The sequence below is a fragment of the Heptranchias perlo genome, chromosome 41 (assembly GCF_035084215.1).
Source record: "Heptranchias perlo isolate sHepPer1 chromosome 41, sHepPer1.hap1, whole genome shotgun sequence".
NCBI lineage: Eukaryota > Metazoa > Chordata > Chondrichthyes > Hexanchiformes > Hexanchidae > Heptranchias > Heptranchias perlo.
The window spans coordinates 8,051,043-8,073,592 of NC_090365.1; the positions used below are offsets into that span (position 1 = coordinate 8,051,043).

General features: G+C 50.5%; 1 protein-coding gene across 2 annotated transcripts; it reads right to left on the minus strand.

The window, feature by feature from the left end:
- Positions 1-665: 665 nt before the first annotated feature.
- On the minus strand, positions 666-18,302 carry LOC137306009 (WD repeat-containing protein 20-like). 2 transcript variants are annotated; one of them, XM_067975020.1, is made up of 4 exons: positions 17,995-18,302; positions 14,042-14,224; positions 11,261-12,530; positions 666-1,458 (listed from the first exon to the last, which is right to left on the minus strand). In XM_067975020.1, the coding sequence occupies exons 1-4, from the start codon at positions 18,244-18,246 to the stop codon at positions 1,430-1,432; spliced, it is 1,734 nt and encodes a 577-aa protein (XP_067831121.1). In that variant the 5' UTR covers positions 18,247-18,302; the 3' UTR covers positions 666-1,429. The 2 variants fall into 2 exon arrangements, with proteins under 2 accessions (XP_067831121.1, XP_067831120.1); XM_067975019.1 differs by having other exon boundaries at positions 11,253-12,530.
- Positions 18,303-22,550: the final 4,248 nt, after the last annotated feature.

Below are 22,550 nucleotides of genomic sequence, written 5' to 3' on the forward strand. Positions count from 1 at the left end.
GTGTGTGAAATGTCCAGTCTAACAGACAGCACTAGATTCCGCATGCGCAAGGCGGTCTGCATGACCCCGGGTGTACTCACGTACAATTAACGTACTAACATCTTAACCTCGCGTACTGCAGGTGCGATTACAATAACTTGCATTTATATAGCGCCTTTAACCTAGTAAAGCGTCTCAAGACGCAACTACGTACTAAACCTACACTAATCCTAAGCACAGAACAGTATAAATCTACGATTCACTGGGACACCTCAGGAACTCTTAACTCGTCCAGATAATAGAAACACTACATGTGCCCACGTCACGCCTTCAGACAAGTGTCTTCCAGCTGATTTTTGGAAGAAATTTGCATATAAGAGAATCTTTCGGAATGTACGGAGAAACTCCCCATAAACAGAAAATAGCTCAGGAGTCCTTCCCAAACCTTGAATTCCCGCTATGTTCTTGGAATATCAGGAAATAAGAGCAAATGCGCAGTAGCCTCTCCTAGGAAATTGAGACACCACCAAGGGCCAGAGTAAGCCTGGCATCACTCCTGCAACCAGCGTTAGTGCTGGCTCACGTGCCCACCATCGCCCACCTCCCCAAAGCTGGCAGTTTCACATGGGGTCGCCTTGCTCTCTCCAGACTGTGGCTATAACAAGTCAAGAAAAATAACCCTACCGTATTAGAAACGTATTTTAAATATTTTAATAAAGGAGAAACCAGTCATTGTTACCATTTGCAATCACTGCATGGACAATATTTACAGCCAGAGGGAATGGCACCAAATGTACAGCATCACAGCTCCAGTCCCTTGAAGAACAACTCGATCAAGTGCAAATAAAAAAAAAGTGACCATCACCTCTCCACGGGTCCATTCTGCAAACAGCAGCAGACGTATTGTTCTGTCGAAGCTTCAACTCAAGAGGCTTTTCCGTATCAGACAGGAGATGAACATTTCAAAAATTGGGACTTTTTGACCAAATCCTATTCCTGATGCTCGGGAGCGTGGGTATTTGTATTGCTCTCTGCTCGTACCTGAGACTGTGATGAGAGTTACATTAATTGCCTGTCCTCAATTAGTTCCTTTGAATCTTTGTCTATGTACACAATATATAATAATCTATCTGTAGTAAGACACTGATAAAGCTTCTCGTTCTGCTCTCTGGTTACATTTAGACTGTACAGTTACATAAATTAGAAGTGATTTGAGGTTCGGGCTCCACCAACAGGGTTTATTTTCAAACTATTAATAAATAAAGGAGTCTGTTTCGGCTCGTGACTGCTGCAGCTTGGGAAATCCTTATCCGAGGACTGGGAACGTTGATGCAGCAGCAGCTTCGACTACCAGTGGCCGTGTGCCGAGATATCGGCAATGTCCATACAGCACGCAGCCAAAAGTACTTTTACACCAGACTCCAGCTACACCACAGTCCCACTTGGTGAATTAGCCTGATTCTGTGCAGACAGTAAACCCTGAAAACAGGAAAATACACACAGGTTAGCACAACATAATGGTTAACAACGGGGGTGGGGGGGCATAACCTTCAAATTAGAACTAGGCCGTTCAGAGGTGATGTCAGGAAGCACTTCTTCACACAAAGTGTAGAGGAAATCTGGAACTCTCTGCCCCAAAAACCTGTTGAGGCTCGGGGGTCAATTGAAAATTTCAAAAAGGAGATTGACAGATTTGTTAGGTGAGGATATTAAGGGTTACGGAACCAAGGCCGGTAGATGGAATTAAGATACAGATCAGCCAAAATCTAATTGAATGGAACAGGCTTGAGGGGCTGAATGGCCTCCTCCTGTTCCTGTGGTTCTGCACCAGACAAACATCACCCGGGAGGAGGTCAACACTAAGGGCTGATTAACCTCGACTGAAATGTCAAGCTCGGCCTGGGAGAACGTTTACATATTTACCTTAATAATCCTCTCTCTTAAAAAGATAAAATAAATTGGGTAAGTCCATGGCAGATTAAATTGTACAAGATATTTTAGGAGCGGTCACAATGCTTGTTCCATAGATTCCTATACAAAAACAACTTGCATTTATGTAGCATCTTTAACGTAGTAAAACGTCCCAAGGTGCTTCACAAGAGCGATTATCAAACAAAATGTGACACCGAGCCACAAAAGGAGATATTAGGACAGGTGACCAAAAGCTTAGTCAATGAGGTGGATTTTAAGGAGCATCTTAAAGGAGGGGAGAGAGGTAGAGAGGTGGAGAAATTTAGGGAGGGAATAAGAACATAAGAAATAGGAGCAGGAGTAGGCCATACGGCTCCTTGAGCCTGCTCCACCATTCAATAGGATCATGGCCGATCTTCAACCTCAACTCCACTTTCCCGCCCGATCCCCATATCCCTTGATTCCCCTATAGTCCAAAAATCTATCGATCTCAACCTTGAATATATTCAATGACTCAGCATCCACAGCCCTCTGGGGTAGAGAATTCCAAAGGTTCACAACCCTCTGATTGAAGAAATTCCTCCTCATCTCAGTCTTGAATGGCCGACCCCTTATCCTGAGACTATGCTCTCTAGTTCTAGACTCTCTAGCAAGGGGAAATAACCTCTCAGCATCTACCCTGTCAAGCCTGTCATCTTATATGTTTCAATGAGATCACTGCTCATTCTTCTAAACTCGAGAGTATAGGCCCATTCTACTTAACTTCTCTTCATAGGACAACCCTCTCATCCCAGGAATTAATCTAGTAAACCTTCGTTGCACTGCCTCTAAGGCAAGTATATCCTTCCTTAGATAAGGAGACCAAAACTGTACGCAGTACTCCAGGTGAGGTCTCACAAAAGCCCAGTACAACTGTAGTAAGACTTCCTTAATCTTGTACTCCAACCCCCTTGCAATAAAGGCCAACATGCCATTTGCTTTCCTAATTGCCTGCTCTACCTGCATTCTAACTTTGTGTGTTTCTTGTACGAGGACACCCAAGTCTCTCTGAATACCAACATTTAGTAATTTCTCACCATTTAAAAAATATTCTGTTTTTCTATTCTTCCTACCAAAGTGAATAATCTCACATTATAGTCCATCTGCCACCTTCTTGCCCACTCACTTAACCTGACTATATCCTTTGCAGACTCTTCACGTCCTCCTCACAGCTTACTTTCCCACCTAGCTATGTATCGTCAGCAAACTTGGATACATTACACTCGGTCCCTTCATCCAAGTCATTAATATAGATTGTAAATAGCTGAGGCCCAAGCACCAATCCTTGCAGCACCCCACTAGTTACAGCCTGCCAACCTGAAAACGACCTGTTTATCCCTACTCTGTTTGCTGTCCTTTAACCAATCCTCTATCCATGCTTATATATTACCCCCAACCCCATGAGCCCTTACCTTGTCTAACAACTTTTTATGTGGCACCTTATCAAATGCCCTTTGAAAATCCAAATATACTCCATCCACTGGTTCCCCTTTATCTACCCTGCTAGTTACATCCTCAAAAAACTCCAATAACATTTGTCAAACACGATTTCCCTCTGCCTAATCATATTATGATTTAAGTACCCTGCTACCACTTCCTTAATAATGGATTCCAGTATTTTCCCAAAGGCCACTATCAGGCTAACTGGCCTGTAGTTCCCTGTTTTTTCTCTCCTTCCCTTCTTGAATAGCGGGGTCACATTTGCTTCCTTCCAATCCTCTGAATTCCAGAGCTTAGGGCCTAGGCAGCTGAAGGCACGGTCGCCAACGGTGGAGCGATTAAAATTGAGGTTGCGCAAGAGGCAAGAATTGGAGGAGCGCACAGGTCTCGGAGGGTTGGAGGGTTGGAGGAGGTTACAGAGATAGGGAGGGGTGAGGCCATGGAGGGATTTGAAAACAAGGATGAGAATTTTAAAATAGAGGTGCTCCCGGACTGGGAACCCAAGTAGGTCAGTGAGCACAGGGGTGATGGGTGAACAGGACTTGGTGCAAGTTAGGATACGGGCAACAGAGTTTTGGATGAGCTCAAGTTTATAGAGGATGGAAGGTGGGAGGCTGGCCAGGAGAGCATTGGAAAAGTCAAGTCTAGTGGTAACAAAGGCATGGGTGAGGGTTTGAGCAGCAGATAAGCTGAGGCAGGGGCAAATTAGGCGGTCTTGGTGATGGAGCGGATATGTGATCGGAAGTTAATCTCAGAATCAAATAGGACGCCAAGGTTGCGAACAGTCTGGTTCAGCCTCAGACAGTGGCCTGGGAGAGGGATGGAGTCGGTGACTAGGGAACAGAGTTTGTGGCGGGGACATAAGACAATAGCTTTGGTCTTCCTAATATTTAGTTGGAGGAAATTTTTGTTCATCCAGTACTGATGTCAGAGAAGTAGTGTGACAAATCAGAGACAATGGAGGGGTCGAGGGAGGTGATGGTGAGGTAGAGCTGGTTGTCGTCAGCGTACATGTGGAACCTGACATTGTTTTTTCGGATGATGTTGTGGAGGGGCAGCATGTAGATGAGCAATAGGATGGACCAAGGATAGATCCTTGGGGGACTCCAGAGGTAACGGTGTGGGAGCGGAAAGAGAAGCCATTGCAGGTGATTCTCTGGTTAGAAAAGAATGGAATCAGGCGAGCGCAGTCCCACCCAGCTGGACGACGGAGGAGAGGTGTTGGAGGAGGATGGTGTGATCAACCATGTCAAAGGCTGCAGACAGGTCGAGAAGGATGAGGAGGGATAGTTTACCACGGTCACATTCACATGGGATGTCATTTGTGACTTTGATAAGGGCCGTTTCAGTACTGTGGCAGGGGCAGAAACCTGACTGAAGGGATTCAAACATGGAGCTGCAGGAAATATGGGAGGCAACATCACGGTCAAGGACTTGAGAGTTTGGAGATGGGGCGGTAGTTTTCAAGGACATGGGGTCAAGGGTGGGATGAGGACGGCAGATGTAAAGGGAAGGGAGATAGTACCTGAGGAGAGGGAACCGTTAACAATATCAGCTAACACGGAGGCCATGAAGGGAAGTTGGGTGGTCTGCAGTTTGGTGGGAATAGGGTCGAGGGGGCAGGAGGTGGGTCATGAAAAGAAACACTGCACTTGATAGTCTATTTAGTCACCAAAAGCTCCTGTGACCGGGAGTAATGATAGAGAGAGCAATCCATCAATAAAAAATACTTTTCATAGAGTCGATCGGGAGAAACTGTTTCCAGTGGCAGGAGGGTCGGAAACCAGAGGACACAGATTTAAGATAATTGGCAAAAGAACCAGGGGGAGCTCCCGCTCGCTATCCAGCGATCCCGCTCCCGCTCGCTACCCAGCGATCCCGCTCCCGCTCGCTACCCAGCGATCCCGCTCCCGCTCACTACCCAGCGATCCCGCTCCCGCTCGCTACCCAGCGATCCCGCTCCCACTCGCTATCCAGCGCTCCCGCTCGCTACCCAGCGATCCCGCTCCAGCGCTCGCTATCCAGCGATCCCGCTCCCGCTCGCTACCCAGCGATCCCGCTCCCGCTCGCTATCCAGCGATCCCGCTCCCGCTCGCTATCCAGCGCTCCCGCTCGCTACCCAGCGATCCCGCTCCAGCGCTCGCTATCCAGCGATCCCGCTCCCGCTCGCTATCCAGCGATCCCGCTCCAGCGCTCGCTATCCAGCGATCCCGCTCCCGCTCGCTACCCAGTGATCCCGCTCCCGCTCGCTACCCAGCGATCCCGCTCCAGCGCTCGCTATCCAGCGATCCCGCTCCCGCTCGCTACCCAGCGATCCCGCTCCCGCTCGCTACCCAGCGATCCCGCTCCAGCGCTCGCTATCCAGCGATCCCGCTCGCTACCCAGCGATCCCGCTCCCACTCGCTACCCAGCGATCCCGCTCCCGCTCGCTACCCAGCGATCCCGCTATCCAGCGCTCCCGCTCCACCGCTCGCTATCCAGCGATCCCGCTCCAGCGCTCGCTATCCAGCGATCCCGCTCCAGCGCTCGCTATCCAGCGATCCCGCTCCAGCGCTCGCTATCCAGCGATCCCGCTCCAGCGCTCGCTATCCAGCGATCCCGCTCCAGCGCTCGCTATCCAGCGATCCCGCTCCAGCGCTCGCTATCCAGCGATCCCGCTCCAGCGCTCGCTATCCAGCGATCCCGCTCCAGCGCTCGCTATCCAGCGATCCCGCTCCAGCGCTCGCTATCCAGCGATCCCGATCCCGCTCGCTATCCAGCGATCCCGCTCCTACATAAACAATGCACAGAGCTCTCTCCAAAGAGTAAAAATCAAAATGTTTCGGGACTGTAAAGGGCACTCCCCACTCTCTAAACATTTAAACTGGCCTCAGGTAAGTTGTGAACTGCCTAGGTGCTACAGACCTCAAGCAGGATGTAAACCAGTTTGATACTGCACTGGATTTATAATCCATGTAGAGTCAGTGTAAATGCAGTGAGGAAATTACTTGATAGCTAGCAGTCTAGATGTGCCATTTGCTGAAGTTTGTGTTTGAGCAGTAAGGAGATTAATATAGTGAAAAAATGGACAAACACAGGACACACTCCGTGCTTGTTAAAAAAAAATCCAGTGACTCATAGCAAGTCATTTGTAAGTTAGGTTCAGATCTAATTAGGTCTTTAAATTACTGAAGAGACAAGTGGATATTAGAGGGGACAAGGAGAGTAAGCAGCTTGCTCCCGATAAAGCTTCTGCTGGAGAGAATTTAATAAAAACAAATTTTTCAGTTATGTGGAGAAGCAGGGAGTGTTCGCCTTAGAGCAGAGAAGGTTAACGGGCGATTTAATAGAGGTGTTCAAAATCATGAGGGGTCTTGATAGAGTAAATAGGAAGAAACTGTTTCCATTGGCGGGAGGGTCGGTAACCAGAGGACACAGATTTAAGGCAACTGGCAAAAGAGCCAGAAGGGAGATGAGGAGAATTTTTTTTTTACGCAGCGAGTTGTTATGATCTGGAATGCGCTGCCTGAAAGGGCATAGAAGCAGATTCAATAGTAACTTTCAAAAGGGAATTGGATAAATACTTGAAGGGGAAAAATTTGCAGGGTTTTATGGGGAAAGAGCAGGGTGAGTGGGACTAATTGGACAGCTCTTTCAAAGAGCCAGCACAGGCACAATGGGCTGAATGGCCTCCTTCTGTGCTGTATGCTTCGGTATCATCATGTACCCAGACCATCCACCTTTTTCAAAAGTAGTCCTGAGGATAAGGAGGCAAAAGCATTCATCAAAAGTATGATGAAAATCCTACATTAGTTTTGAGAGTCGGGCCACAATGGCCATGACTGGTGGGGACAGGACGTGAATATTCTCAATGATTACATTTAAGGGTCCTCGCTGAAGGGTCATTATTAAAGCATCGAGCAACAAATAAAGTGCTCATCACATACCAGAAGATGTTCCAGAGCATTTAACAGGGCAGTAGATAGTAAGCAGATAGAGCGGAGGAAAAGGAGGTCTGGAGGGGGGCAGACACACAGTTGGAGGAGGAGGAGGAGAAGAACCACCAAGTCCCCTCCAAGTCACACACCATCCCGACTTGGAAATATATCGCCGTTCCTTCATCGTCGCTGGGTCAAAATTCTGGAACTCCCTTCCTAACAGCACTGTGGGAGAACCTTCACCACACGGACTGCAGCGGTTCAAGAAGGCGGCTCACCACCACCTTCTCAAGGGCAATAAGGGGTGGGCAATAAATGCCGGCCTCGCCAGCGACGCCCACATCCCATGAACGAATAAATAAAAAAGAACGTTATCTCCATTACCAGCTTCTAAGAGCTCATGGATTTCTTCATCTCTCTGATTGAAACCATTTATGCAGCTACCTCTGCCATTAACTCGCCTTCCTCGCTCCCTCGGCTCCTGTTCCAAATCTCCCACCCACTAGTTCTGATCCCCCATCAATCTGAAGTTTCTCTCCCATACCCTCTCCGTGCTCATCTCTCCTCTAAGACCTACTTCCTCAATCCTTGGTTACCCACTTCTGAATACTCAACTATCCCCTCCCTCTATGGTCAATGGGCCTCTTTGCTCAGGCACTGCCTGGTTCCACTTCAAAAACATCAACCCCCTCCTCAAAAATCCATCCTCTGATTACTGGCCCGTCTCTAACGTCTCCGAATCTCATAGAACGAGTCCCTTCAGTCCAGCTTTCACTCTGGTCACGATACCTGGTCAAAGTCAAAAAATAAATCCTCTGTGACTGTGGCGCATTATCCCGCTTTGTCCATCTCAAGTTCTCTACAGCATTTGATATGAGCGAATCCTCCATCACCTCTCCTCTATTGCCTAGCTCCATGGGACCATCTGAATGCAGCCAGTGTATCTACAACAGCGAGACTCATTCCCCCTCACACAGTTGGAGACCTCTAGGATCTATCCATGGCCCCATACTCTTCCTCATCTATATACTGTCGCTCGGTGACATCGTCCAGGTGCAGGGTCAGCTTCCATATGTACTTTTAACGTCTGCTGGAATGCGCCATGGAGTGTTATGATTTTAAACGGAAAATAGTACATTGAAGCCTCTAATGTGAGGGCTCTGGAGTCAGGGAGAAAGACTGAGCACAAAAGCGTGGGCTACCAAGGTAGTCCTAGATGAAACAAAACTGAAAGCAGGAGCTGGAACGTGTTACAGACTGATTGTAAAGAGGCTGGTCTCTTACTGCTGTCATAGGCAGAGTGAAGTTTAAAAGATCAAGCCTTTAGCTACAGTCACTGTACAAAGTTTATGCTGTCCAATGTGTGTTCTCTTTTAATTTATGTAATTAAATCCAGTAAGTTCATTTAGGATCTGACCCAGCTTCAGTGTGATGTGTAACGTAGAATGTACAGCATAGAAACAGGCCATTCGGCCCTAATGGTCCATGTCAGTGTTTATGCTCCACACGAGCCTCTTCCCACCCCTCTTCATCTAACCCTATCACCATACTATTCCTTTCTCCCTCATGTGTTTATCTAGCTTCCCATTAAATGCATCTCCGTTATTCGCCTCAACTACTCCATGTGGGAGCGAGTTCCACATTCTCACCACTCTCTGGGTAAAGAAGTTTCTCCTGAATTCCCTATTGGATTTATTAGTGACTATCTTATATTTACGGCCTCTAGTTTTAGTCTCCTCCACAAGTGGAGACATCTTCTCCATGTCTACCCTATCAAACCCTTTCATGATCTTAAAGACCTCTATCAGGTCACCCTTCAGCCTTCTCTTTTTTTCTAATGTTGATAATAACTTCCCTATAAACTGGATTCAGCATTAGTGATCTAGGATTGAGAGAGTCCTAAAGGGTTCAAAGGGCAGAAAACCACAGGGCTGCAAGACACGTATAGGAAGTGCAGCAATACTGTTGCAAGATGAAACGGTTCATTTAAATGACGTAAAATTATATCACATGGTGGCAGCAAGTTGCGAGAGACACCCATTCCTCACATCAATCTCGGAGCAGTAAAAGGACTTGGCTGTGGAAAGACGGCAATGGTACACCTTAAGATGCTTGAGCCAAATTTGGCCTTGGATAGCCCAGGCCAGGCATTCGCCAGGTACACTCCAGCTTGCGGTAGATTTCAGGTCAAGGAAGTGGCAATTGCATCCCAAATGGCAGTGGGAATGGGAGACTCATTGGGATTAGGCAGAAGCAAAGCAGTTAGTGACTCCATCAGAGACGATATTTTACTGAGTAGAGCTGCGGAGGGGAGTATGAAGCATGAGAAAGTTTCCATCAGTGTCAGGAGAAGCTTTTTCCAGCGGTGGACAGTGAGGGTGGAGGGGTTAGGGTAGGCACAGGAATATGTAAAAGAAAGGAGATGAAAGGGGTGATCAGAGAGACTGACCTCCGAGGTCTTCATGTGATGACAAGGTCAAGGGACTAGCTGTGTTTGCGGATCGGAGAGTCAATGTTGGGGGGGGGGGGGGGGGGGATGGGAGTGAGGTTGAGGGAAGTGAAGGCGGCAAGTAAATCAGCTGCGATAGAGGAGAGTTGTTCAGATGGTGGAGAATGAAGAGCTTCTCAGTAAAAAGACTGAAGGCAAATAGGAGGATGGAGAATTTGGTGAAGATGGCACCTGCGGGGAGGGGGAGGTGGTCCATGGGGAAGATCTTAAGGAGAGGTGGGAGGGGTGGAGGGAGATGAGGTGCCCGAATGTGGAGAAGGGGAAAGGAAGAGACTGAGGTGGGATTTGGAGATGTGTGTTAAGTTGTCACCACAGCAGCAAACTCCCACAATGTTCAGTGAATGTACTCAGTAAGTAACTAAGCCACACTCACCATGAATGACACAGATTTTAACCCTGGTCTGTGCCGAGTTAACTGATAAACAGGGTACTCATCACCCGGGGCTGGGAATGGAAAAGTACCAGCCGGGGTCCCTGCCCTGATGACTATCCAGTGACCCCTGCTGGCAAGTGTTTGAGAGGATCTCAGGGAGGAGAGGGTCAGACACCTCCGCAGACAGCCAGCCTGTCAACTCACACTGTTTAGGTTTATCCTTTAAAAATAGCCATGGGTGAAGTACCAGAGAGATGACCGGTGCCAGGGAACTGTACCAGCAAGGGTCAGCGCCTTCAGGAGAGGAAGAGGAGAGACAAGTAGCAAATGAAAAAAAAATCCCCGAGCAAATGTCGAGAGATGGATCAAGGGGGAGGGAACCAGAGCAGAATTAGATTTAATTCAGCACACAGCACAACAATGAATCAAGAACCCAAATAAAGACTGGTACATCTCCCCTCCCCTCAGTGCGAGCAAGACACTTGCATATTTATTTGAGTTCAGAATCCTGCCAACTGTGGGAAGTGATACATTTGTTATTACCCCTCCTGCAGGATCAGAGATGCACAACAACTTGCATTTAAATAGCGCCTTTAACGTAGTAAAACATCCTAAGGCACTTCGCAGGGGCATTATCAGACAAAATTTAACACCAAGCCACATAAGGAGATATTAGGACAGGTGAACAAAAGCTTGGTCAAAGAGGTAGGTTTTAAGGAATGACTTAAAAGAGAGAGAGGTGGAGAGGTTCAGGGAGGGAATTCCAGAGCTTAGGGCCTACGCAGCTGAAGGCACGGCCGCCAGTGGTGGGACGAAGGAAATTGGGGATGCGCCAGAGGCCAGAATTGAAGGAGCGCAGAGATCTTGGAAGGTTGTAGAGCCAGAGGAGGTTACAAAGATGGGGAGATTACATGTGGGTCTAAACTGCACCAAGAACCAGTGTCACTTGTGGCGTGGTTTTCCAGAACTCTGCTGGAACGTTGTCGAATCCCCTTTGTGAACAACACTTTGCAACTGCAAACAATTGCGGCTTATTCTCAATTGGCTGACGACTCTGGACAGTCCCCGCGCCTCCCATACTCACCACTTTACCTGGCCGCGCCCACGTGCAAATGAAGCCTTCTTGGCAGGCGGTGACTATACAGTCCTCCAAGAATATCAACACCGTCAGTCTCTCGTGTGCGATCTTTTTACAGACCAGAGGCTCCAGCAAGGGCACCTCGTCCATGCGGGGACACAAAGTTGTCCCCAAAGTCTTGGCTGGGTCAAGTTTGTTTTTCAGAACCAGGTTGAGTTTGTCGTTGCTCTTGCTGGTGACGTGTCCGATGCTGTGGTTCCGCTTGTGGTCTTTCTCGGCGGTTTTATCTCTGCGATCGTGCAGCGTTAGCGTCGCAAATTTGCTGATGCTGAAGGGGACACCCCCGTCCATCAAGTGGGCCTTGCTGTTAGCGTTTGTGACGGCCGAGTGCGGCAGACTGTTCGAGCGGGAGAGCGAGTGCGGGACGGAGTTGGCAGTGCTAGCCTCCAGCGCCAAACTCCCGGTGTTGCTTCCGCTGCTGACTGAGCCGTGAACCGCCGTGCTTACCACGTTGGTGTGCGTCCGGGCTCGCGAGAGGGGCTGATGGGGGAACAGGATGTCGTCGGTTAAATCCCAGAGGCAAAACTGAGTGTCCTGCCCCACCGAGCCGAAGCGGTAGGTCACGTTCGCCGCCCGGCCGTCCGTGGAGTTGTGCTTGGAGAGTCTGGATAAGGTGCTGCTCGTCCGGTCGCGGCCGAACTGAGTGTGGTCCTGAAAGTCCTCGTCGCTGCCGCTGAACTCCAGCGGGTCCCCTTGGTTGACGCTGCTGGTGTAAGGGTCAAAGGCTACCACGCTGACCCAGGACTTGTGGCCGTGGCCCCGGGCGATCACCCGGCAATCCGAGAAGGACCAGACCGTCACCAGGTCGTCCTCGCCCCCCGTCACGACGTACTTGCCGTCCGGGCTCCAGCAGACGCACAGGAGGCCCCCGAAATAGCTCTTCATGGCGCCGTGCAGCTCCATCGAGTCGAAGTGGAAGACCCGCAGGCAGCCGTCCTGACTGGCGCACGCCACGTGCTCGCCGTCGGGGGCGAAGGCAAACTCGTGGAGGGCACCCGCTCCCACCGACCATTTCAGCAGCGGGTTGCGGGTCGATTTGCTTTTGCACGTGTACACCGCGAAGCCGGGCCCCTGTTTCAGCGGCTGGTAGTGAGGCGCCGCAGTGCCGCACGGGTGGTCCACGTTGTACAGGTAGAGGTTGCCGCTGGTGTGGGCAACCAGGAAGAGACTCTCGGACTCTGGCATCCACTTCAAGCAGGTCACCTTGGTCTTGTCGATGAATCTCTGCCACAAAAAGAGAAATGACTTTATCAACTTTTGGTAAAGAGCCAAAAAAAAAAGCACATCGGCAGCAGGGCGGGGATCTCAGCTCACATCCCATCTCTCAAGTCGGTAAGTTTTCAGTCCTGTTGATGGGCTGCCTGGGGGAAAAAAGCCCAGGAGCACGAGAGATGCCCTGCTGCCCAAAACATGCCCAAGTGCAGAGAACAGAACCGTGTTTTCCAACAAACAACAGAAACTGCGCTCAGGGCACAAAGAAAACCGTCTGCTCCATGATGAGGAGACAATCATCACGAATTGGACGAGTTTTGGAAAAGTGGTGAGGAATTAGACGTGGAGAGTTTAACCCCGGATACAAATGCCATGGCAGCTTTCAAAAACAGGGATAAGTGATTTCCTGCAAATTTCAAAACACTGCATATTAAAAGGTTCATTTAGGCAATCGCATACTGCATCCTCTCCAAGGTCCAGCCAGGTGAAAGGTCAGGTTTGCGGCACAGTAAGAGCTGGGTTTAAATCTAGCCCACGCAGATGACTGCCTAGGACCCTGAGTGCCGTTAATTCTAAGAGTTGAGTGGGAGGAACGTTCTTTTAAAATGGGGCGAGAGGAGCTCCAGTACACAACGCTACATACATGAATAGAGTTATCATGTGACAAAAAAAACCCATTTCCAACAGTAACGGAATGGAGCGAATTGGAGGATGATTTCTGTATATGTAAGGCTTCTTGGTTTATGGCCCTCAGGAGAATGCCTGTCAGTCAAGGGTGACCGTCTCCCAGTCATTTCTCTTCCTCATTCACAGGCATTGCTGGCAGGAGGCGAATATTCCAGTACCCAACACTCTTACCTACAGCCCAAAGATGAACAAAACCAGTATTAAATTATCAAGGACAGAGGTAGACTCGGGGAGACGATAGTCACTCCACAAGGTCAGGGGTAGACTGAGAGAAACTATAGTTACAGTCACTCCACAAGGTCAGGGGTAGACTGAAGGAAACTATAGTTACAGTCACTTCACAAGGACAGGGGTAGACCGAGGGAAACTATAGTTACAGTCACTCCACAAGGTCAGGGGTAGACTGAAGGAAACTGTAGTTACTCCACAAGGACAGGGGTAGACTCAGGGAGACTATAGTCACTCCACAAGGACAGAGGTAGACTCGGGGAGACTATAGTCACTCCACAAGGACAGAGGTAGACTCGGGGAGACTATAGTCACTCCACAAGGACGGGGGTAGACTCAGGGAGACTATAGTTACTCCACAAGGACAGGGGTAGACTCGGGGAGACTATAGTTACTCCACAAGGACAGGGGTAGACTCGGGGAGACTATAGTCACTCCACAAGGACAGGGGTAGACTGAGGGAGACTATAGTCACTCCACAAGGACGGGGGTAGACTCGGGGACAGTCTTAAGTCACTCCAAAACCGCTGCCCATCTGGTTATAAAGTGACTGTCCGAATCACAGTCAAATCTCGAAAGTGCAACTCGTACTTGGGCGATTACACTACCTCTTCATTGAACAACTTGCTGGTTTCTTTCTTGATCGGATCCAGGTACTGGACTTGTCCTGCGGAGAAGCCGACTACAAGCGAGACGCTGTCAGGCGTGGCAGTGAACTGGTTAAAGTCATGACAGGTGGGCTGTGTCCCTTTGTATATACGCTTGTCAATGGGTTTACTCAGATCTGCCGCCTAAGAGGAACATAAAAGACTCATTTTCAGTCAAGATTTCTCTGGGACTCGGGACCCCAGGCAGCTCAGCCAGCTGACATGTTACCACTCATTTCCAGCCAGGCCCAAATTCCGTCAAGGTGACAAGGCTACAAATTTAAAAAGGTAAATAAGAAGCAAAGCTTGTGCTGTAATTATTAACAGGCCATTTTAAGATTTAAAAGCTCTTTGTTTGCCTTCGAAAGTCCAAGCATAACATGTTAGAAACATAGGAACAGGAGGAGGCCATTCAGCCCCTCGAGCCTGTTCCACCTGATCTGTATCTTAACTCCATCTACCCGCCTTGATTCCGTTACCCCTAATACCCTTACCTAACAAAAGTCTATCAATCTCTGTTTTTAATTTTTCAATTGACCCCCAGCCTCAACAGGTTTCTGGGGGAGAGAGTTCCAGATTTCCACTCCCCTTTGTGTGAAGAAATGCTTCCTGACATCACCCCTGAACGGCTTAGCTCTAATTTTCTATCTAACCTAGGAAATCCTTTAATCATCTTAAACACCTCAATTAGATCACCCCTCAATCTTCTATACTCGAGGGAATACAAGCCCAGTCTATGCAACCTATTGAGACAAAGATGCCCCATGAACAATTAAATAATCAATAAATGTTATCAGCTCATCTGAGCAAATCATACACATTATAACAAACTGCAGATCCTTAGTTGACTTTATATAACTCTACTGCATCCCCTTTTCCCCTCCTGGATTTCAATTCCACCTAGCTTCTGAGTGGAGCTCTCAGACTGAGTGACAACAGGGAACGCTCCCTGATTTAGAGACATGTGGACCGGAATCTGTTGTACCCTTTGTTGAGCCAGAGGCTCCTCTTTCAGAAGAGCTTGCATTTATATAGCACTTCTCATGTTTCTCAGAGGCACATCATATACAAGGAGTTACCTCAAAGTGCAGTGACTGTGGTTATGTAGGCAAACATGGCAGCCATTTTGCCGACAGCGAGATCCTGCAAACAGCAGTGAAATAAATGACCAGTTAATCCATTCTTGCTGGTGCAGGTTGAGGGAGGAATGTTGGCCAAGACACCAGGAGAACTCCCTTGCTCTTCTCTAAATAGTGCCATCAGTACAGGCAGATTATGGGCTCGAGTGAGGCTTGAACCCACAATCTCCTGACTGATCGGCAAGGGGATTACCAAGTGAGTCAAGCCGACACGGTGCTAGCAATCCTGGGAAAAACTCGCAGGGCTAAGGAAACATAGGAACAGAAGCAGGCCATTCAGCCCCTCAAGCCTGTCCTACCATTCAATTAGATCATGGCTGATCTGTATCTTAACTCTTTACCTGCCTTGGCTACGTAACCCTTAATACCCCTACCTAACAAAAACCTATCGCTCTCAGTTTGGAAATTGTCAATTGATCCCCAGCCTCAACGGCTTTTTGGGCAAAGAGCGTTCCAAATTTTCACTACCCTGAGATCTGAGCGACGAGAAGGTACTAAGGTTGTGCGGATCTTTCTGTCAGGTCTCTGGAAACACCAGGCCTTCAGCACAGGCACCGAGGCAGTGCAGGCTGCTCCTGCAATCTTCCAGGGAGACCGGATGACACCGTGGGTCCATCCATCTACCTCGGCACTCCAGCCTGGACTGAGAGAAAGCCTCCTCCCTCACTGCTGGCTACAAACACTGATCACCAGGTTTTCAGTAAGGTTTCCCGCTGCCCGACTTATCAAGGGTTTTCTTTGTTTCCCATTTGCTTGCTCATTTTTTTCCTCCTTCTGTCTCTGCTGCTATCTCTCAAAGGTTATGGGGAGTCAGTTACATGCCAATGGTAGCAGAGTTTAGACAAGCTCTTTAGAAGGGAAACTAACTGCATAACCACTACAGCTAATACAGCAGTTCACATTCTCTCATTCTTTCTAGGGCAGAAAAGAACTTGCATTGCTATAGTGCCTTTCACAACCTCAGGACGTCCCAAAGCACTTTACAGCCAATGACATGCTTTTGAAGTGTAGCCACCGTTGTAACGTAGGAAATGTGGTAGCCAATTTGCACACAGCAAGGTCCCACAAACAGCAATATGATAATGACCAGATAATCTGTTTTTAAGTGTTGGTTGAGGCTTAGATATTGGCCGGGACTCTGGGGAGGACTCCCCTGCTCTTCTTCCAATAACGCCGAGGGATCTTTACGTCCACCTGAGAGAGCAGACGGGGCCTCGGTTTAATGTCTCATCCGAAAGACGACACCTCTGGTAGTGCTGCACTCCCTCGTTACTGCTTTGAAGTGTCAGCGTGGATTTTGTGCTCAAGTCTCTGGATTGGGACTTGAACCCACAACCTTCTGACTCCGAGGCGAGAGTGTTACCCAAAGCTGCAGGTGCAGCCTAAACTCTGACACCATCAGCACGAAAGTGACTCTCCCAACCTATAGTGCGACCGTGAGCGGGACAGGTTAACAGCGTACCTCAGCAATGTTAAATCGTGTATCAGGGGCCCAAAATGCCTCATGAAACTACGCCAGTAAAAGTCCTGTGTGAAACTAGCTTGGCAAATCTCAACCTGTTTGCCAGTGAGCTACCCACAGGATAAAGTATCCGCAATTTAGCAATCACAGAACCACAAATATGACTGGTGTGATCAATGTAAAATTTAAACCAATAGACTATTGACACATATGAGGTTTAAGGCACTTATTTGAGCAGTGTAGAGGGAACTCTCTTCTGGCCAATGCTACACTTGCCCTGGGAGTGTTTGATGGGACAGTGTAGAGGGAGCTTTACTCTGTATCTAACCCGTGCTGTACCTGCCCTGGGAGTGTTTGATGGGACAGTGTAGCCTTCAGCTTGAATCAATTTATAAATCCACAGCCTGGCCACCTTGAAATCTCATTGAGTAATTCCACGATCAGAAATATTAACATCTTTGTTTCAATGATTGGACCTTTACAAATACCAATGTATTTCACTAACGTGATCAGGTGTTTTACCATCATTCTGTATTGTATTGAATTTTTCAGCACCGATCCTGCCCCTTGCTGATCACCTCCAGCGAACACACCCATGACCACCTGACCCAGAGACCACCCACCCCCATCGCCTGAACCCTGCCGTCCAGACACCCCCTCACTGTCTGACCCCACGACACAACCCCCCACACTGTCTGACCCAACACTCCCCCCCCCCCCACACTGTCTGACCCAACACTCCCCCCCCCCCACACTGTCTGACCCAACACTCCCCCCCCCCCCACACTGTCTGACCCAACACTCCCCCCCCCCCCCCACACTGTCTGACCCAACACTCCCCCCCCCCCCCCACACTGTCTGACCCAACACTCCCCCCCCCACACTGTCTGACCCCACGACACCAACCCCTCCCTCTCTATCTGACCCTCCTCCTGTTCGGGCCCCGGGGGCAAACGTTAACCCGCCGGTCTGAGGCGGCCCCGCTCTCCGCCTCGCCCCGGCCCCCCGGCCCCGCTCCTCCGGCCCCGGCCCCCTCGGCCCCGCTCCTCCGGCCCCGGCCCCCTCGGCCCCGCTCCTCCGGCCCCGGCCCCGGCCCCGCTCCTCCGGCCCCGGCCCCCCGGCCCCGCTCCTCCGGCCCCGGCCCCCCGGCCCCGCTCCTCCGGCCCCGGCCCCCCGGCCCCGCTCCTCCGGCCCCGGCCCCCCGGCCCCGCTCCTCCGGTCCCGGCCCCATCACTTTATTTGCTGCTCCGTGGGCCGCCGGGCCTGACCCCCTTCCACCTCCCCGGCGGCTCCGGGTCCCGCCCCGGCCTCACCTTCCTGGGGCCCCGGTACAGGTAGAGATAGAGCTCGCGGCCCACATTGAAGCAGATGCGGTCCCCGCTGCCGCTCTGGTCCCGCACGTTGACCATCGACACCCGGACCGGGTTGGTTCCCTGGGTGGCGCTGAGGGGCACCCGGTTGGGGCGGCTGTACTCGGACAGGCTCAGCAGCTTGTAGGCGCCCTCCCGGGTCCGGAACTGCGACTTGATCTCGTTCAGCTCCTTCCCTCCGCCCTCCGCCGCCATCTTCAGCCGGAGCCGCAAAACAGCGGCCGCCGACAGCGCCTCCGCCCGGCCCGGCCCTCCCGCCCTCCGCCAACAGCGCCTCCGCCCGGCCCGGCCCGCCCTCCGCAAACGGCGCCTCCGCCCGGCCCGGCCCTCCCGCCCTCCGCAAACAGCGCCTCCGCCCGGCCCGGCCCGCCCTCCGCAAACAGCGCCTCCGCCCGCCCGCCCTCCGCAAACGGCGCCTCCGCCCGGCCCGGCCCGCCCTCCGCAAACAGCGCCTCCGCCCGCCCGCCCTCCGCCGACAGCGCCTCCGCCCGGCCCGCCCTCCGCAAACGGCGCCTCCGCCCGGCCCGTCCACCCGCCGCCAACAGCGCCTCCGCCCGCCCGCCCGCCCTCCGCAAACAGCGCCTCCGCCCGGCCCGCCCGCCCTCCGCAAACAGCGCCTCCGCCCGGCCCGCCCGCCCTCCGCAAACAGCGCCTCCGCCCGGCCCGCCCGCCCTCCGCAAACAGCGCCTCCGCCCGGCCGCTCCACCGATGGTGGTTTCGGGACCCGATGTGTCTCAAAGCAAAACAGGATTTAGTTTAAAGAAGATGCAGCGGTTACAATAACCCAGGAAACGACAGATTCAAGGGCAGAGTGGAACAGTTCATTCACAGAGATTTAATTTAGCTTGGAACAATATTAAAAGGGGTACTTTATAATCACTTCATGATAAAATCCACACTTTAGTATAACCTTTAAAATTTACTATTGAACTCCCCTTTAATAGGACCCCCCAGCACCAAAGTCTGATCCTCAGCGGGAGAACGGAGGGTTTAGTTACAGTCAACAGTAATTGGGAATATCACAGGGAACTGAGTGAAGGACAATAGGGAATATCACAGGGAAATGAGTGAAGGACAATAGGGAATATCAGAGAGAACTGAGTGACGAGCAATAGAAATACAACAGCAGGAGAGCTGAACAAACGGCCTCGATCAGGGTCAGCTCATGATGTGGAGATGCCAGTGATGGACTGGGGTTGACAATTGTAAACAATTTTACAACACCAAGTTATAGTCCAGCAATTTTATTTTAAATTCACAAGCTTTCGGAGGCTTCCTCCTTCCACAGGTGAACATTTTTTCACATCGTTCACCTGACGAAGGAGGAAGCCTCCGAAAGCTTGTGAATTTAAAATAAAATTGCTGGACTATAACTTGGTGTTGTAAAATTGTTTACAAGGGTCAGCTCAGACCGAGTTCAAACACAATCACGTTGCACGGTGAGAAAGGTGAACAATCTTCATGCGATCGCCCTGCGTTATTGCAAGGCGCGGACTCTTGCTGCAAACAGCAGAACCTGCTGCTTCAGCTCCTGATTCAGCTCGGACTGCGAGGCCCTGGGATTGGTCTTCACAAACTCTGCGATGCCAAGGATGCATTGTTTCTGTGGACGAGAACGGAAAGTGGTTATGATTGGAAAGGAACAGGTTTCTTAAGCTTCTCCCCCCTCCCCCCCCCCGCCCCATCACAAAGGATCCGTAAAGCACTCGAGAAACATTAACACCCCCGCATCTGCCGTCCGTTGGGAACCACAGGTCACTTTTGGGTGGGGAGAGAAGAGAAACAAAGGGCATCAATTGGAGGAGTGGAGCCGTGCACCGTTTCCCATCCAACTACACCTCCAGGGGATCCCTCTACACTGTCCCATCAATCACTCCCAGGGCAGGTACAGCACGGGTTAGATACAGAGTAAAGCTCCCTCTACACTGTCCCATCAATCACTCCCAGGGCAGGTACAGCACGGGTTAGATACAGAGTAAAGCTCCCTCTACACTGTCCCATCAAACACTCCCAGGGCAGGTACAGTGTGGGTTAGATACAGAGTAAAGCTCCCTCTACACTGTCCCATCAATCACTCCCAGGGCAGGTACAGCACGGGTTAGATACAGAGTAAAGCTCCCTCTACACTGTCCCATCAATCACTCCCAGGGCAGGTACAGCATAGGTCAGATACAGAGTAAAGCTTTTTTTTTTATTCGTTCATGGGATGTGGGCGTCGCTGGCGAGGCCGGCATTTATTGCCCATCCCTAATTGCCCTTGAGAAGGTGGTGGTGAGCCGCCTTCTTGAACCTCTGCAGTCCGTGTGGTGAAGGTTCTCCCACAGTGCTGTTCGGAAGGGAGTTCCAGGATTTTGACCCAGCGATGATGAAGGAACGGCGATAGATTTCCAAGTTGGGATGATGTGTGACTTGGTGGGGAACGTGCAGGTGGTGTTGTTCCCATGCGCCTGCTGCCCTTGTCCTTCTAAGTGGTAGAGGTCGCGGGTTTGGGAGGTGCTATCAAAGAAGCCTTGGCGAGTTGCTGCAGTGCATCCTGTCCCATCCTACACTGTCCCATCAAACACTTCCAGGAAGATTTCCCCATTGCCCCCCACCGTGAATTGTTGCACAGCGCTGTATTATTAACACCCCCTTTTATCGTGACAATCCTCCGACCCTGTTCCCACTCCTTGACCCATGCCCCAGACCTACCCATCCGCAACCTGCTCGTGCTGAAGACCTGACCAAGTCAAGTCAGTCAGTCAGGAAAGCAGGATCCAGGGGCGGAACAGTCAGATCAGGCTGCGTTTCTCATTACCTTGTACAAGTCAATTCTGTCCTGTCCAGTCAGATGCTGTAAAAGTGAGTGTGCCACTCGTGCTCCTGTCACTGCTCTCAGCAGCTGCTTGCTCTCCTCGTCTTCACAACTCAGCCAGTTCCACAGTGCCATCTTCAACAGAGATTAGAGCCAGAATTGCATCGTTTCAGCTTCAAGTGATAGTATCAGACAGAGACAGATAGAAACAAAAGTCTTGCATTTATATAGCGCCTTTCACAACCTCAGGATGTCCCAAAGCGCTTTAAAGCCAATGAAGAATTTTTGAAGTGTAGTCACTGAAACACGGCAGTAATTTACGCACAGCAAGATCCCACAAACAGCAATGGGATAATGACCAGATAATCTGTTTTTAGGTGTTGGTTGAGAGATAAATGTGGGCCAGGACTCCGGGAAGAACTCCCCTGCTCTTCTTCGAAACAGTGCTGTGGGATCTTTTACGTCCACCTGAGACACAGACAGTGATGGAGACAGACAAAGACTCACACAGACAGACATGCAAAGATAGAGACAGGCAGTCAGAGAGATAAAGATAGAGATAGAATCTCCCTCCTCTGTAGTTCCTGATTTTCACTCGGGAGGCCTATCAATGCGGGGGGAGCAGCGAGGGAGATTTGTACCTTCATCCCAGCACTCCACAACACCCCAGTGAGGCTGTAATGGCCACACCTCATCAGTTGCTCAGAAACTCCACTTGTATTTGGGAAAGGGCTGCAGCCGAGGCAAAGTGCAGCCGAATTATATACAGAGGTCCGAAACCAGAGACTGGACTCTCAGTTGCAGTTTAGCCTCTGCTCCGTGCTGAGCTGCAAGCTCTCTGCTGTGAGCTGGGCTCCTTGTACGGGTGAATAAAGCTCCCCCTAAACTGTCCCATCAAACACTCCCAGGGCAGGTACAGCACGGGTTAGATACAGAGTAAAGCTCCCCCTAAACTGTCCCATCAAACACTCCCAGGGCAGGTACAGTGTGGGTTAGATACAGAGTAAAGCTCCCTCTACACTGTCCCATCAAACACTCCCAGGGCAGGTACAGCACGGGATAGATACAGAGTAAAGCTCCCCCTAAACTGTCCCATCAAACACTCCCAGGGCAGGTACAGCATGGGTTAGATACAGAGTAAAGCTCCCTCTACACTGTCCCATCAAGATGTCCCAGCCCCAACCACAAAGGAACGTCCCCTATGCACCTGTGTTAGTATCAGGGGAGAGGCTGTAACTGGGGTATGAGTTAGTGTCAATGAAGCAGGTAAGAGGGTTCGGGTTACCTGCTGTACCAGACATGAGATTATCAGTAAACAGTTATATTAGACTGGATTAACTAATAACCAGCGATTTACCTGCTGCACCAGCTCCGGAAGGCTAAGCCCTCCACTTCCACCTGACATCCTCTGCTCGCCTCACGTCAGGATCAATCCTTAAAAGGCTTCAATTCTTAAACCACAGAAAACAGAATTGTTGGAAATCTGAACAACCGGTCCCTCTACCTCCCTCACACACTGACCAATATCTGTATCCCCCTCACACACTGACCAATGTCTGTATCCCCCTCACACACTGACCAATGTCTGTATCCCCCTCACACACTGACCAATGTCTGTATCCCCCTCACACACTGACCAATGTCTGTATCCCCCTCACACACTGACCAATGTCTGTATCCCCCTCACACACTGACCAATGTCTGT

Coding starts and splice junctions, on each gene's coding strand:
- LOC137306009 (XM_067975019.1), bottom strand. CDS start 18,246: ATGGCGGCGGAGGGCGGAGGGAAGGAGCTGAACGAGATCAAGTCGCAG. Junction 14,225..17,994: donor TGTACCGGGGCCCCAGGAAG/GTGAGGCCGGGG, acceptor TGTTCCTCTTAG/GCGGCAGATCTGAGTAAACC. Junction 12,531..14,041: donor GCAAGTTGTTCAATGAAGAG/GTAGTGTAATCG, acceptor TTTTTGTGGCAG/AGATTCATCGACAAGACCAA.